This window comes from Adiantum capillus-veneris, chromosome 10 (genome assembly GCF_014529385.1).
Source record: "Adiantum capillus-veneris isolate H3 chromosome 10, ASM1452938v2, whole genome shotgun sequence".
Taxonomy (NCBI): Eukaryota; Viridiplantae; Streptophyta; class Polypodiopsida; order Polypodiales; family Pteridaceae; genus Adiantum; species Adiantum capillus-veneris.
This window is the reverse complement of record NC_140940.1, coordinates 132,778,971-132,794,789: the sequence shown is the minus strand read 5'-3', so window position 1 is coordinate 132,794,789 and position 15,819 is coordinate 132,778,971. Positions and strand designations below refer to the sequence as shown.

General features: G+C 43.5%; 1 protein-coding gene across 1 annotated transcript in view; it reads right to left on the bottom strand.

Moving 5' to 3' along the window:
* Positions 1–5,204: 5,204 nt before the first annotated feature.
* LOC147449679 (uncharacterized) overlaps positions 5,205–15,819 on the bottom strand; it is a 172,309-nt gene continuing 161,694 nt past the window's right edge. The window contains exon 7 of the mRNA XM_086522055.1: positions 5,205–5,676. Within this exon, the coding sequence (XP_086378181.1) occupies positions 5,558–5,676 (119 nt within the window). The 3' untranslated portion in view covers positions 5,205–5,557. The remainder of the gene's footprint in view (positions 5,677–15,819) is intronic.

The following is a 15,819-nucleotide window of genomic DNA, read 5'->3' as shown; positions in this document are numbered from 1 at the left end:
GGGTCTCACAGTTACAATGAGGTAAACTGGTCCCTTTGGATTGGAACAGAGCTTGCTACTATTTATGCAGATAGAGACATGGCATGGATCTATCTGGTCTAGGCAAGGATCTTGCAGTTACATTGAGGTAACCTAGTCTCCTCTTGGAGTTTGGTCTGTATCTTTAAAAGATTAGGAGGAGCCTTTGAGTAGTGCTTTTACATGAGGGTAAGCCTGCATTTGATGGAGGTCAGTTGATGGAGGTCAGACCCCACCGTTAGGGTGATCCATCGCCCCTCTCTCTTGAATGATCCTCCTTGATTTCTCTCTCTCTTGACAATAAATAGAGGAGCGATCCCCCAGAGGGTGTCCATTATTTGGGATTCCTCGACATTCCTTTGCTTGTGAGGGATCAGGCCATATGGCACACCCAGGGAAGTGCATCAGCCGAGGAGCATGCAAAAGAGGAAGAGAGATGGGAGGCGTTACAGGAGTCTTCGGCTGAAGGTGTTAATGGCAAGCATGAGGAGAATTCTGCTTCTTGCAGATGATCAAATTAGGTATGTTAGGAGATCTGAGAGGCAGAAAAACAAGATTTAGTCTCTACAGCAGTTGATTGTCTGTAGTCGCATTCGGATTACCGCCTCTGGTGTACATGACATCTGTATGTATGCTTTATCATGGGGTATGTGCCTCCAAAACACGCCCGTGTGTGTGTGTGTGTGTGTGTGTGAGAGAGAGAGAGAGAGAGAGAGAGAGAGAGAGAGAGAGAGAGAGACAATCTCTCTCACACTTAATTACATTCTTTAGATCTTTGATTATAGAGATCAGCAGATTGTTTACTAGGGTAAGCACTGAGGACAAGCTACTTGCATTGCAGTTATGAGAGGGGTGTGCCAACTCACTCACACACAGCACCATGAGCAATGCACTATCGTAGCGTGTTGTCTGTGGAGCACAACACTATTGGCAACCACAATGACGCCGAACCTCTGCGGTTTTGCACTCCGAGAGCGCATGTCCTTTATTTACAAGACCATATACACATATCGAATGAAGTTTAAGAAAGCCTTCTTGCCTTGCTTTGCAACCAGCCAAGGAACTGCAGTTGAAACTCTTTCATTTCTGTAGATATTTTTTCTAATTGTTGACTGGTTGCATTCTATCGCTTGTTTGGGGGTGCTGACTTAATTGTTCTTATGCCATATTATGCATGTGTTCTCGTAGCAAGCACTCAACAAAATTATATTTGTACTTTGGAGCTAGATTTTCACTTGGAACTACTCGTGTAGTAATGTAGATTGGTTCGCCAAGAAAACGCAAGGATTGTGATGCTTTTGATGGAGTCCTTTACAGATGGAGTCGATGTGAATTGACCTTTCTGTGTGGATCGTGTTGCTTTTGTTTAGCAAACTTTGAAGTCTATCTTTTAATTAAGATGCTTTTCATTGTGATGTGAATTAACTTTTGCGGCCGGTTTTAGCTAGGCATACTAGTTTCTCATAAGTCGGTTGATTTATGCTTCAAAGCTATGGTCCATGCTAGCATCAACAGAGCAACGAGTCGCAACATTGGAAGCCAAATGGAGGCAGGGAAGCTTGATTTGAGATATAGCCCAATTGCATGAGGTGGAGACATCTGAGAGAGAGCCTACATTAGAAGAGGGTGGATCATGGAACATGGTCAGATTGAAATGATAAAGAAAATTACCCGAAGCTTGGAGATCAAGGTTGAGGGAAACCTAGCGAAGATGGGTGAAGAAGGAAGCAACAGTGGAGCAATCACATATATATAAGTGAGACCTAGTTCAAGTTAGGGTTAGCTCCAACATAAATTCAAAGTTTGGTGAATGCATCTGTAGTACTCGATTGATAGGGCCAATTATGAGACTTGCACTCTTAACATTGCTTGGGTTGTGCCAAAAAAAAGATCATCGTTGTGGCACTAGGGTTGGAGAGGTCTCCCAAGCAAGCAAAGCAAAGCAAACTCTCTTCACTGAAGGTTTTAGAAAAAGAGAGAATCAATTTAAAACCAAAACCTTGGCTTTACAAGTGTAGGGCTAATGTGTTGCCGCGTTGCACGAAACATTTTCAACACAGAAATGGCATGCTCAAGTCAATGAAAGCAAATTTCTGACACATATTGCCAAAAAAAAAATGTCAGACGGTAGGCTTATGATTAAAGAGACTTCTAGAACATGGTGAGGAATCATATAGGCATTTTAAAACAATAGCAAGTCAAATGGCACATTGAATGTGTAGAGGATCCTTTGCACTTTAAAAATAAATAATACAAGTAAATTTTTTCATGCTTCACATGCAAAGGTAGTATAATGGATAATAGAACATTAAAACGTACGCATATCTCAATGTTTCATTAAGGCTTGCTTTAGAAAAGCAAAGAATTATGACATGTAAATAAAACTTTTTATTGGTAAGGCATAAAAGCGTGTAACATAGCACGTCCGTAATACTAAAGAAGAGTATAAGGGATGAAGCTCTTCACTTTCGATGAGTGTTCATGTTAAACATGGACTACATGATAAGTATAGCTCCATAAGGGCTGAATTTTCCCCGTAAATGATTGTGTAGTTACAACCCATGTACACGGGAAGCATATCTTTATCGTATTGTAGAAGAATTAAAACAACTGTTAGCTACATGCACACTTCTATTTTGGCATAAGGTGTTAATGAGGATCTAATATTAGGCAATTCCTAAGCAATTTCAAACTAAAAGTCGTATATGGTCTCAAGAAACTAGCACCTTGGAATATTGTCACCAACTTTTTTTCTCTATTGTCAATTTGTGGGGGATATACATTATAGAGCAACACAAGGAATGTGTGCACTAAGAAAATTTTTAGCACGATTTAGGGAACATGTTCCGAAGTTTTAGTCATCTTGTTAATAATGACCTTTTTTGTGAGTATTTACTCTCCTCTTGCAAGGCTAAGCGATGAAACTTCGGTTTTTTTATTTTGAGATTCCTAGTTTGAAGGAGTGAAATGTTAAAAAGTGAAGAGAAACTACTTATTAGAGGAAAAAAAGGTCATGCAACCTATTCTTTCCCAAAAACAAAGATGAACTCAGACATCTATTTTACTCGTAAATTCACTAATACCACTAAAGCACAGTGAGACTTGGAAAAATGTCCATGATTATCTAGGTATGATTTTGCATTATAGCTGCAACTACCGGAGTCGTAAGAGCACCTCCACACAGTGGGTTTCAAAACCCACTCTCCAAATAAAGCATGAATGGGAGAATAAAGGAGGAAAGGATGATTTTCACAAACTTTTGCATATTTGCAAAACCTTGCATAGTCTGAAATGTGAAGGCCTTTCTATCCTCGCATAATAAGAACTTAAACTTTTTTTCCTCTATACAGGTAACGTGAGAGTGCAATACCAGAACTTTTCGGTGAGTTTACAAACACACCCAGTGTAAGCCCTATGAGAGCCTTCTTTCCAACTCATTCAACATCCTTGTGAGATAGGAGGGTACAAATTATACACTATCTTTTTTTGTAAATGGGCATTGGTAGGGGACTTCTACTCTGAACCATGAACATGATGGTGGATCAACAGTGAATAGAATGGGAGAGAAAACTTTACTTGGCATTATGGACGTTCGAATAGCTTACAAAGCAACAACCGGGTGTAGCCCATTTTGATTGGTTTATGGAACCAAAGTAGGTCGTGCTGAATATCACGATTGCACTCAGTGAAAGGTCACCGGATGATGGGTTCAAGTATCACAAATTACAAAAGCGAATGGAGCTTGAGAAAGACCTGCATCCACTCATAAGTAGTTGACAAAATTGTGCAACTCAAGTGGAAAAGAATTATTGATCGGCACATTCTTGAGGACAAGGCCAAATTAATGGACCTTCCTCTCTGTCTAGTTGATATTCACATGGCAAATCCTCTTGGATTGATGAAAACTACCAACATTTACTTGTTGGATATATTACCAACAAGTAATGCCCATTGTCTCCATGGCAAAGAGACTTGCTTCCACAAATAATTTGTAGCAAACACTCTGTTCCATGTGGCATTGAAACGTAGAACAGTGAAAGAAATTATATTAGAGACTGTAAGTTCTATCCGCAAGTTACAGAAATGATCAGATTATGTACAGAACATGGAAGCATCACAGAGAATGGTAGGACGAGGTTATCAAAACGTATGGTATGTAGCATAGTAATCTGGTGTTTTAGCATGGGCAAAATAAGGACAAACTAAACTTTTAGTATGAATAGCCTCTTGTTGTGAGCCATCACACATTGATAATAGCCAATTGAGCAATGTGATATAGAATAGCCACATGTTAAGTGGACACAAGGAGACATCACAACCATTTAAAGTGAAGAAATACTACGATGATCATTTCTTGCACGCCACTAAGAAAACTTTAACACATCAACAACATTATGTAAAATATTTTTTACAAATGCTATGATGACCTCGAGTCTCATTGCAGACTAGAGACTGAGACAAGGCAAGCCAAAAAGCACTAATTCAGCATGTTTGGCTTCTTAAGATGCCACTTTTCCTTCCTTTCTTACACACAGGAGGAAATGGATGATAAGCCCCACATTTTACACTTGTACAAAATAAAAAAACATGGCATCGCCTCAAATTTTTGTTAGGATGATTTGAGGCCAGCTCAAATTATCTGAGAGTTAATGTGGCATTTTCCTTCTCAAATATGTTTTGACTTCTTCATAACCAGTTCCGCAAAATCATTTTCCCGAGTCCTAACACGCACGCGCCACACACATTTTGCGCACGGTGATAGAGTGGTTCACATGCCATACACGAGCAATAAAAAGCTTAAATAACTTTTCAATTTTTCTATATCTAGAGTTTGGTTTTATAATCTGATATAAAACTTTAACTATCATGGCAGCAATAGCGGATGTTACACTGTTATCGGCAGATTGCTTCTCTAATGCTAAGTGTCCTTTAACTTTCCATCAACTGCACACTTTTCACGTTCCAAGAACCTTTGTTGCTGAGAAAACAGCTTTTAGCTTTTCTAGTGGAGTCTATAAGAATGAAATTTGATATTTTTTTGTGCTCATTAAGGCTTAAACAAACCTTGTATGCCGATACCAAAGTAAGAAGTTATACTGAGGCTCAAATTATTTTGAGCATTGACATGAACAAAGCCTTTATACCCATAAAGGCAAAAAAACTAGACAGCAATTGCACCATCAATAAAAAAAACTGGCCCCTAAGAAATCTTGATTCTGATTTTGCAATACTTCAGCCTGGCGTAATGTCCTTCAGATGTTCAGGTACTGACACATAAAAGACCGTGTTAAAAGAGAAATTGACTAACCCAATGCTAAACAAACACCACCTCCTGTCAATGGAAGAGGAGCTGATGACCTTTCAAACAGGACACCACCAAAATACGAGGGATTTTAGAGGTAATTGTTTGGAAAGAAATTTTCAACGGAACAAAGGAAAAAATGTAATGAGACCAGAATATTCACAATAATACTGTTTTGATGAGTAGCAACTGGGGTGAATCTTCGAGAAACAGATAAAGGCCTCTTCCCAAACGGACTTAACGGCCGCGGAAACCAAAATGGTTCACCAAAGCACTCCGATATACAGCAGCCAAGTGAAATAAAACAAGGAGCATCACCAAGAAGTCATCAAGAAGACCAATGAATCCAAAAATACCTGCAAGAAAAGCCACGTAAAATACCATGAAGAAATAAGGACAACATGAACTTAGCCGCAAAGATTTTTTTGGCAAACAATATATGTAGTGCTAAGAAAACCTTCTCATATGTGTGTGGATGCGAGCTTACACATACACCTAGATGAATCCATGAAAAGCCTACATTCACCTTTGCAGGATACTATAAGTTATAGTAGTTATCCACAAGACAATATAACCATCATGCACAGTACGATTGAATATAAATAGCATTAAACACCCCATTAACGTCTCAGTGTACATGCACGCGTGCACACACATTCTTTTTTTTTGGAAAAAGTCAGGGCTGTATATTACTGAGTACAATATAATCCCTAGCGGATGCCAAAATAGCCTATCACGTGGGGTGTACAAGCTGAATGTAAGGAGGAGAGCCACTATAGTGAAAACTCGACTAAAACAATCTCATGGTGGTTGGTGTGACAAGTGGAGGAGAAACCACCGAGGAGGGGCATAATGCCACGTTATCTGTCCACCTGTAAGTGTGAAGAAGAGTGGGGATTGTGCCCAATGCCGAAGGAAGGTAAAACGGCGAGCCTCGGCTGGGCGAGATGCACCTAAGGAAGAATCCCACTGCCAAATCAGGGTGTGAATGATATCCAGCCAAATGGTAGTGAGGGTATCCTGAAGGAGCTGTGGAGCCGCACTGAGAATGTGGAGACAATGAGCTCTCCAAACATTCCAGAGTGTAATACTAGTGATGCCTGAAAAAACCTCATCACGTGTCTGAGAATCCCCCTGCCAAGCAATCTGTGGTAGCATAGCCAAAGTCCCTCGCCGATGACCAGCCGAGGTAAGCATAAAGGCTGGATCTGTGTCTGAGCCCTCGTAAAAAAGATGGGGCCCGGGCATCGGCATCAACCATGAGACAGATCCCCAAGTAAGAAATCCATGCTGAACACTTGCTTTGCTAAGTAGAAAGCAAACTGCAAGCCACACTACATGGGAGGCTGAGCATGACCAAAGACAGTGTGCAGGTGACTCAGGGAGTCGCAAAGGACAGCGAGGACATAACGGATCATGACCCATATCCCAACTGGAAGTCTCGCATGCGCCACATGAAAAAGGAAATACGACGAGCCGCATGTAAATCCCAGACAGCGGACCAAAACTGCTGCAGATAGGCATGAGAGAGACCTGAATGTAACCAGAAACGCATACGAGTGGGCTGCTCTGGCTGCTCTCTCATCAATGCGAACCGTCCAATCCTGATAGTGTACTCAAAGAAGGATATAGGTGCACATGTAGGGTTAGAGTGAGGCCAATGCCACTCTCCTGGGTCCCAATATAGCTGAGATAGGGCACGACCCTCCCACACCCAAAGCCTCCAAAGTGCAGCATCAGTGGAAGCAAAACGAGGGTCAACACAACGACGCTTACCGCGGGAGCCAACTACTCTGATGGCCTCCCATCGAGCTCCGGGAAGGATAGGGTGTGGAAAGGTGGCATCATATGTCAATCTAGCATGAATCCCCTCAGACTAGTCAGTATCAACTATGAATAGAATGGTGTCTAAACGAACTAATAAGAGAGTGCTCTCTCTTGAATAACTGGTCTTGAGTTTAACTCCTTGTCGGCTAGATCTTTAACGTCTCTTGGAATAGTTTCCTACAACGTTAAAACTCTCTTCTTCTTCTTCTTCTTCTGTTGCTGCTTCTTCTCCTTCTTCTCCTTCTCCTTCTTCTTCTGCTTCTGCTCCTTCTTCTTCTTCTTCTTCTGCTGCTCCTCCTGCTTCTGCTCCTTCCTCTCCTGCTACTTCTTCTCCTCCTCCTCCTCCTCCTCTCTCTCTCTCTCTCTCTCTCTCTCTCTCTCTCTCTCTCTCTCTCTCTCTCTCTCTCTCTTTGTGCGCGAACGAACTGAAGGCAGAAGGCATGAGTTTACAGTGTGCGAACTGTTGCTGCTGCTGTTGATGGCGCAGAGGACTGTTCTCCAGCAGGTCGCGAGCAGGAAGCTCTCTCCGTGAGCAGGTCTCAGGGCAGCAGGGCAGCGAGCAGGCCCTTCTCTCTCTCTGCAGCAGCGCGCGCAGGGTGAGCAGTAACACCAGGTAAGTCTCTCTTTCTCTCTCCCGTCTCCCCTCACGCCAGTCGAGAGCAGCCTCTTGCTGCGCTCTCTGCATCACAGGTTTCGGGTGCGCGTACAGTAGGCTACTCGCTCAGTGGGGGCTGCTTTCGGGTTCCAGGCATTAACAGAGACAGGCCGCCTGAGGGGGCTGTCCATTGCACACTCAACATGTTAGGTGTAGCGGAATGATTGTTTGCGCTTTGCTCAAGACGAGTGCTCCGAACTGTGCTCAAGGTTCCTTTTGTTCTTATGGAAGGTAGAGCCTTCCGTTCTTAGTGAGAGAATGCTATGATCACAAACAAAGTGAATGGACACTATGCGTGCAAATGTATGAGACTGAGAGATAGAGAGAGAAGAGAGATACGACACCAGAGACGACGTAAAACCCTCCTCCGAAGGCCCCACTCTCGTCGGCGAGAGTGGTCTACTTATGATTGCACAATCTGGTACAAATGGTATGCATGAGACTGATGCAAGTCTAGGCTATGTCGACGATGACGACGGTGATGACGAAGTCGACCTAAGAGCTGAAATCTGCAATCTTCCTACTGCTGTCCAAAAACGCTATGGGCTGAAATCTGCTAATCTTCTATCTGCTGAATTTTGGGACTGTTCCGGTGGCTGAAAACGACTGTTTTGGCTGCATTTTTATGGGCTGAGATTGGGGGTCTTCTGCAACCAACTAGGGCTGAATCTGCTGCTGTCCAATAGGGCTGAAAACGCCGACAAACTGCTGTACTTGAGGCTGAAAATAAAAAACGCTGATCTGCTTGCTGAGCGTTAGTAAAAACGCTATGCTGTTCTGGGTCTGCTACTGATGAAATCCAAAAACGCTGATGCATTTGAAGGTGGTCGCTAGGCTGAAAACCACAAACGCTGCCTTGTCTGGGTACTGCTGGCGATCATAGGAAAAACGCCAGGGCTGAGTATGGCGATGAAGGAGACCAACAAACGCCAAGGGGGTTCTGGGCTCACCAAGGGGAACTTGGAGAGTTCTTGTTGAGAAGGTGCCTGTTGAGCGGTGCTCCTGCTGCCTCATTGAAGGAGTACGAGCGGAAGTGCGACGCGAGAGAGAGTGCGAGAAGAAGAGCACGACGATATGGTGAACTCGCTCTACTGTAATGTGTAGAGCATAGTGAGTTCTTATTAGGTTTTTACAAAAGAAATGTGTACATACCTGACGGCCCGCCCACTTACCTGGGCGACCACATTGGGCTTTATACCCCAACAACCTCCCACTTAAAGTCCAATGTGGTACTTTAAGTGTGAGAGAAGCTACTATACAAGCTAATATACAAGAGATGTAGAGAAGTGATGTACTACCCTACACCTAACTGCTTGCGAAAATGCGCAAAGCTCTCTGAGGGAAGTCCTTTTGTAAGTAGATGAGCAGGATTTTCTGTGGTGTGAACTTTGACAAGCTGAAGTTGCTTATCCTCAAGCATTTCCCTGATGAAATGATACTTCACATCCACATGCTTTGTCTTTGAGTGATAAACTGGATTGCGAGCCAATTGTATAGCACTTTGACTATCACAATATAACACAGGCATCTCTTCTTTGATTCCCAAATCTATTACTAGTCGATTAAGCCAAATTGATTCTTTGCATGCCTCTGATGCTGCAACATATTCAGCCTCTGTAGTAGACTGAGTAACACAATCTTGTAATCTAGAACGCCATGATACTACTCCACCAGCCAATTTACAGACATACCCTGACGTAGACCTTCGGCTGTCTAAGTCACCTGCATAATCTGAGTCTGTAAAATCCTTTACACTTAGCTCCCGACTCCCATAGCATATACGTATACTCTTTGTAGCTTTCAGGTATCTCAATATTCCTTTCACTACCTCCCAATGTTTCTTGCCTGGGTTTGACATGTATCGACTTACTACTCCCACTGCAAATGCAATGTTTGGGCGAGTAGCAATCATTGCATACATCAAACTACCCACTGCAGACGCATATGGAATCTTATCCATTTCAGCCTTTTCTTCCTCAGACACAGGACAATCTTGTTTGCTAAGTTTCACATATGGTGGCAATGGAACACTCAATGCCTTTCCCTTCTCCATATTGAAACGTTGCAAAACCTTGTCAATATACTCTGTTTGAGATAACCAAATCAACTTCTTTGATCTGTCTCTCTCAATGCGCATACCAAGTATATGACTTGCCTCACCCATGTCTTTCATGTCAAACGATTTTGCCATCTTTGATTTCAAAGCTGAAATTTCTTCCAAGTGCTTGCCAGCAATCAGCATGTCATCCACAGACAAAATAAGGATCAGCCAACTGTCATCCTTAGCCTTCTTTGTATATAGACAGTGATCGAACTCACTACGTTTGTAGCCTTGAGAAAGCATAAACTTGTGGAATTTATGGTACCATGCCCTCGGTGATTGTTTTAAGCCATAAAGACTCTTTAACAACTGGCATACCTAATCTTCCTTGCCTTTCTCAACAAACCCTTCTGGCTGCTGCTTGTAAATTTCCACATCTAAATCACCATGCAAGAACGCTGTCTTGACATCCATTTGGTGCAACACCAAATCTAATATGGCAACCAATGCAAGAAAGTATCTCAATGTAGTCATCTTGACCACCGGAGAGAAGACTTCCTCAAAGTCAATGCCTTGTTCTTGCTTAAAGCCCTTGGCAACAAGCCTTGCTTTGTACTTTGGCTGACTATCATGAGCGGTGATCTTATACCTGTAAACCCATTTACAGGGTAGAGCCTTTTTGCCCTGTGGTAATTTAACTAGCTTCCATGTCTGGTTTTTATGCAGAGATGTCATCTCTGATTGCATGGCCAATTGCCAATTCCCGGAGTCCTTCATTTGCACTGCTTTCTTGTAACATGAAGGCTCATTGCAATCAGTCAACATGACATAGTTCATAGATGGAACAAACCTATCAGGAGGTCGCGTGATACGTCCAGATCTACGCACAATAGGTGGCTCAGGCTCAGCCACAACCTGTGGTTCCACTCTATCCTGTCCTTGCTCCTCTTGAGCCCTGACATTTTGTCTTGCACGTGTAGGTCCATCTTCTTGGAAGACAACTCTTCTAATCTCCTCAACCCTCTTTGGTTTAGAATGATATTTGGCTTCATTAAAGTGAACATCATTGCTGCGGATAACCTTTCTGGATTTGGGATCCCAAAGTCTGTACCCCATCTCACCAGAATTACCATAGCGTAGAAAGATGCACTTTCTACTCTTTGGCTCAAGTTTGTTCCTAAATTCCTTTGCAACGTGAGTATATGCCTCACAGCCAAAGACTCTGAGATGCTTGTATGAGGGCACCTTGCCTGACCATACCATCTCTGCCACTAAATCCTTATGCAAAACCTTGCTAGGAGATCTATTTATAAGATGAACAACTGTTGATACAGCTTCAGCCCAAAACCCATTTGGCAGCTGTGCATTAGACAACATACTTCTGACCTTCTCTTGTATGGTCCTATTCATCCTCTCAGCAACACCATTTTGAGGAGGATTGTAAGGAGCAGTAAGTTCACGTTTTATACCTTTTGACTCACAAAAGTCCTGAAAGGCCTTTGAAACATACTCTCCACCATTGTCAGTGCGTAAGCATTTAAGCTTCTTGCCACTCTGATTCTCCACAAGTGTCACAAACGTTTTGAAAACACTAAACGCTTCATCCTTGTGCTTGAGAAAGTAAACCCATACTTTCCTCGAGTAATCATCTATAAATGTCATAAAGTAAGAAGCTCCCCCTAGAGATAGGTTAGGCATAGGTCCACACAAATCACTATGAACAAGTGCCAACTGTGTATCTCTTCTACTGCTTCTATGCTTATGTGGCTGCTGTGTTTGCTTACCATACAGACAATGTTCATAGAATTCAAAATCATTAAATGAAAAGCCAGGCAAATAACTAGAACGAGACAAGATTTCCATTCTCTTCTTGGACATATGTCCTAACCGGCTATGCCACAAAGAAACGTTCGGCTGCTCGGTTACATTGATTACATTTTTAGAGACATTTGATACATAAATCATGTAAAGTCCTCCAGACTTTACTCCATGTGCTACTGTCATAGAACCCTTGGATATCTTCCACATGTTCTGTCCAAAAGTGGTGACGTAGCCAGCATCATCAAGTAAACCTGTGCTGATCAAGCTCTTTGTAATTGCGGGAACATGTCTCACATTCTTCAACGTGCAATGCATTTCCATCAAATGCTGTAAGAAGAGCTGAGTCCATTGTATTCTTCAAGAAGTAGATGTCTCCTGACACTAGACTGTCATCCTCTGCAACAGTGTTTGTCACATTTATTTCTTGAATCTTCATTGAGGACTTGTTCTTCTCACCATGGTCTTCAGCTTTCTCTTTGCCTTTTTCTGCTTTCCATTCTCTGCAGTCTCTTTTCATGTGACCCTTCTTGCCACTGATGGGGGCTTTTCACAAGCCAAGCTCCCATACCCCTCTTCTCTCGTCCCCACCCCATGAAAACCCCCTCTTAGGGAGGGAGTGATAAAAGGCATTGGAAAAAGTAAGAAAAAAATAAAGTATGATTATGTAAATATATAAGAAAGGTAAAATAGGCCACCTCATGCCTGCGGGGTAGCTCGTCCCCACCTTGCCTCCTTTTTCTTCACTGTTGCCCCGCCGTGTGTCCCTTTTCCTCTCCTCCACTCAAAAGGTCAACCCCCTCTCTCTTCCCCTTGTCCTTTCTCCTTTCTCTCTCCCCTCAAGCTACCCCACCTCTCACCAATAATGCATTATAACTCACCAATAATGCACCAACTCACATGCAACTTACCCTATCTTCCAAAATAGTATACCCCACCCCCTCTTTCTCTCTCCTATCATATCCCATGACCCAAATACCCCCCTCTCTCTCTAAAGGGCGCCATGTCTCTTGTCTTGTAGCTAAATAACCTCCCCCACACTCACACACACCCAGTTTCACTGAAAAAGGTGCCCACAGACCCATCCCCACCCGGTGGTTACCTGATTTTTCTTGTGTTCACACACATCTGCACACAGATTCACCTCTGAACACACTCCCCTCTCTCCTCTCTTGTAATTACTTTATTCTCCATGTCACCTCTCACTTTTTTTCATCAACCCATCTCTCTCTCTTAGTCTCTCTCTCATGAGACTGCTGTTTTGGCACATATACACACACCTAAACAAGTGGGGCCCACAGTCACATGGCCTATGTAGATAATGATTTCTTCATTTCTAAATTCTAGAATTTCTCCCCCCTCCTCCCCTATATAAAGAAGGGTCACCATCACACAAAAACACACAACATCACCAAAGAACACACTATGCACTGTGTGTGCTTAGTGGACACACACACACACCCACACCATCACCATCACCGCAATCACCATGCTTGTCTTGAGCATGACCTCTACACCCTTGGCTATGGAAGATGAAGGGCAACTAAATGAAGGATGATGGCCATAATCCTCGTGCGAATCTTCGCCATCAACTCCCACCTATCCGCCATGTGCTCTACCACTCTCTCCCTTCTCATTCCCCTACCCTATGCTCCCCATTTCATCGCCTAATTCTCTAAATAAAGCTTGAGGTTTTGTGAGTATGTTTTCTTGCAATGTTTTGCCCATGTGAGGTGTGCGGAATCGCCACCTAGTCTTGTGTTTTGGAGTGAGCTTGTGTATGTGTGAAGGGTGTGCGGATTCGCCATCCTTTTGTGGTGCCTAAGTACTAAGCCGCTATACCCCCTCCCTCACTCTCTCTCTCTCTCTCTCTCTCTCTCTCTCTCACTTGATCTCATTCCCTTTCCTCTTCATCATTACTCCCAAGCATCCATCTCTCTTGGATGAAAACTTTGTTATGGTGGTGTGTTGTTTGCGTCCTAGCCGCTGAAGCTAGGTGGTGCCCCCTGTTTGCTTTACTATGACAGGCTCGAGGCGCGCCATTCGGTCCCCGGTGTTTTAGAGGCCGTCGGGGTTCGGGGTTCGCTTTGCTCCCGTCATTTGGTGCCCCCACTGAGGATCTTTTCATGAAACCCTTCAGTTTACAAGACTGAAACCCCTAAACTATTGTGAATGGATGAATGGCTAGCAGGATTTGCTAATTGGATGACAGAAGAAGAAGAGCTCCAAGCACAACTAGACGAACTCCGCATCTCCATCGAAGCTCGAGTGCCAGGCGTAACGGTAATCGATTTGCAGTGGGAGAGTCAACCAACACGCCAAACCCAGTGGATATACATAGGCCAAGTGCCAAGAAGAAGAAGGAGAAGGTCGAAACCATGTCCGCAACCTACAACCAACCCACAACAACAAAATGGAAGGAGCTTTACACAATAGAGAATCAACACTATTCTACTTTGAGAATCGGGTAACTCAAGTCACCGAGGTAATTATCACAGTCAGTTTTCAAGTCGCACCTGATGCTGCAGCACAAATAACGGAATCATTGGCTCACACTCTCACTAGAGAAACTAGGGATCTACTGAGTTTGTTTCAGGAAAGAACACCACCCTCTCCCACAAGCTTGGACAGTGACTAAGCACCTCTAAGCTTCACATGAATCAGTACAACCTACCTCAAGACAGATCACACATACCAACACGTGTACGCTCAATCAAGGTAATACTGGATTTGAAGGCTCACTACCAGCACGTCATTGACACCATGCTGGGTGGAGAGCGATTTTTTGAGGTTCTGGCATCAGATCAACCATTTGTCTTACCTTTGGTACAAGGCAATGTACCGTTTGAAGTTTTAATCTATGTCCTAGTATAAGAGGGTATACACGCCTCCTTGTAAAGAAGAAAAAAAACTTTTGCAAGTTAAGCAGTGTGCCTTTCTAGCTCTCTCTCAGTAATCATGGCAAGTGTAGCATTTCCAACATTTAAAGGAAAGAAGGGGGAGGATTTGGTAACAGACTTCCTAGATGACTTTGAAGTAGCATGTGTAGTGAGCAACAAAGATACGGATGAATCCCGGGTTAGAATCTTTAAGCATCTCATGAAGCTAGAAGCTAGATCATGGTACAATGCACTTCCACAAGCAACCAAGGATGACTGGGAACCCTTAAAAACCGCTTTTAAGAGACGCTTTGGGGGAGGTACCACTTCAGAAAAGTTGTGGGACAAGTTGAGAGACTTGAAGCAGGAGGGTCTTTTAGAATATGCCACCTATGAGTCCAAATTTGTGGATTTGTGGGAACGGTGGGTTGAGTCACTGGTAAGGGGGGAAGCCGCACCCGATTTCCTAAAAAAAGATCGGTTCACGCCTGGCTTATGGCCGCTTCTCAAGGAGAAGGTGAAAGGTAGATTCCCGGCTACGTACGAGTTAGCCGTTGAGATTGCTCGCCTTAAGGACAAGAAGCTGCGAATGAAAGCCAAGGAAACCGAATCAACAGAAGCAGAAACATCGCGTCGACCAACAACTACGACAACCACCATACCACCACCACCGGCTCTTGGGGTAAGAGATGACCAACAAGATATGTTAGCCCATATTACTGACCAACTGCAGAATTTGTCTGTCCACTTAATACAGCAAGGGAGGAGTCAAGAAAGAGATCAAGACCCTGGAAGAGCACGACGACAAAACAAGGAGTATCATTGCTACAACTGCGGAGAAGATGGTCACGGTATGTACTACTGTCCCAAACCACGACAAAACTATAATAGAGGAGGTAGGAGGAACCAATTGTCACCCCCTAGAGAAAGAACACCCCCACCCCGAGCACCACCCCCACCAACACAAATTCTACGTCCACCCCAAACACCACTACAAGCATCCATCCCACCTCTTCCACCAGCCCTACCACCTGATCGCCCTGTAAACATCATAAGGCTAGAAGAGAAAGGAAAAGCCGTAGTAGTGGATCCACCCAGAGCAAAGGAGAGGGACAAGGGTAAGGAGAAGGTAACCTTTTTAGAACCACTTGAAGCCATGACTGTGAAAAGAGTTAGGAGGGAGAAAGCTACACAATCAGATGATGAGAGAAGCATGAGAGGAGAAACTAGCAAGAGGCCATCCAGGCCACGACGGAAATTGGGCATCACCGACTTCCAG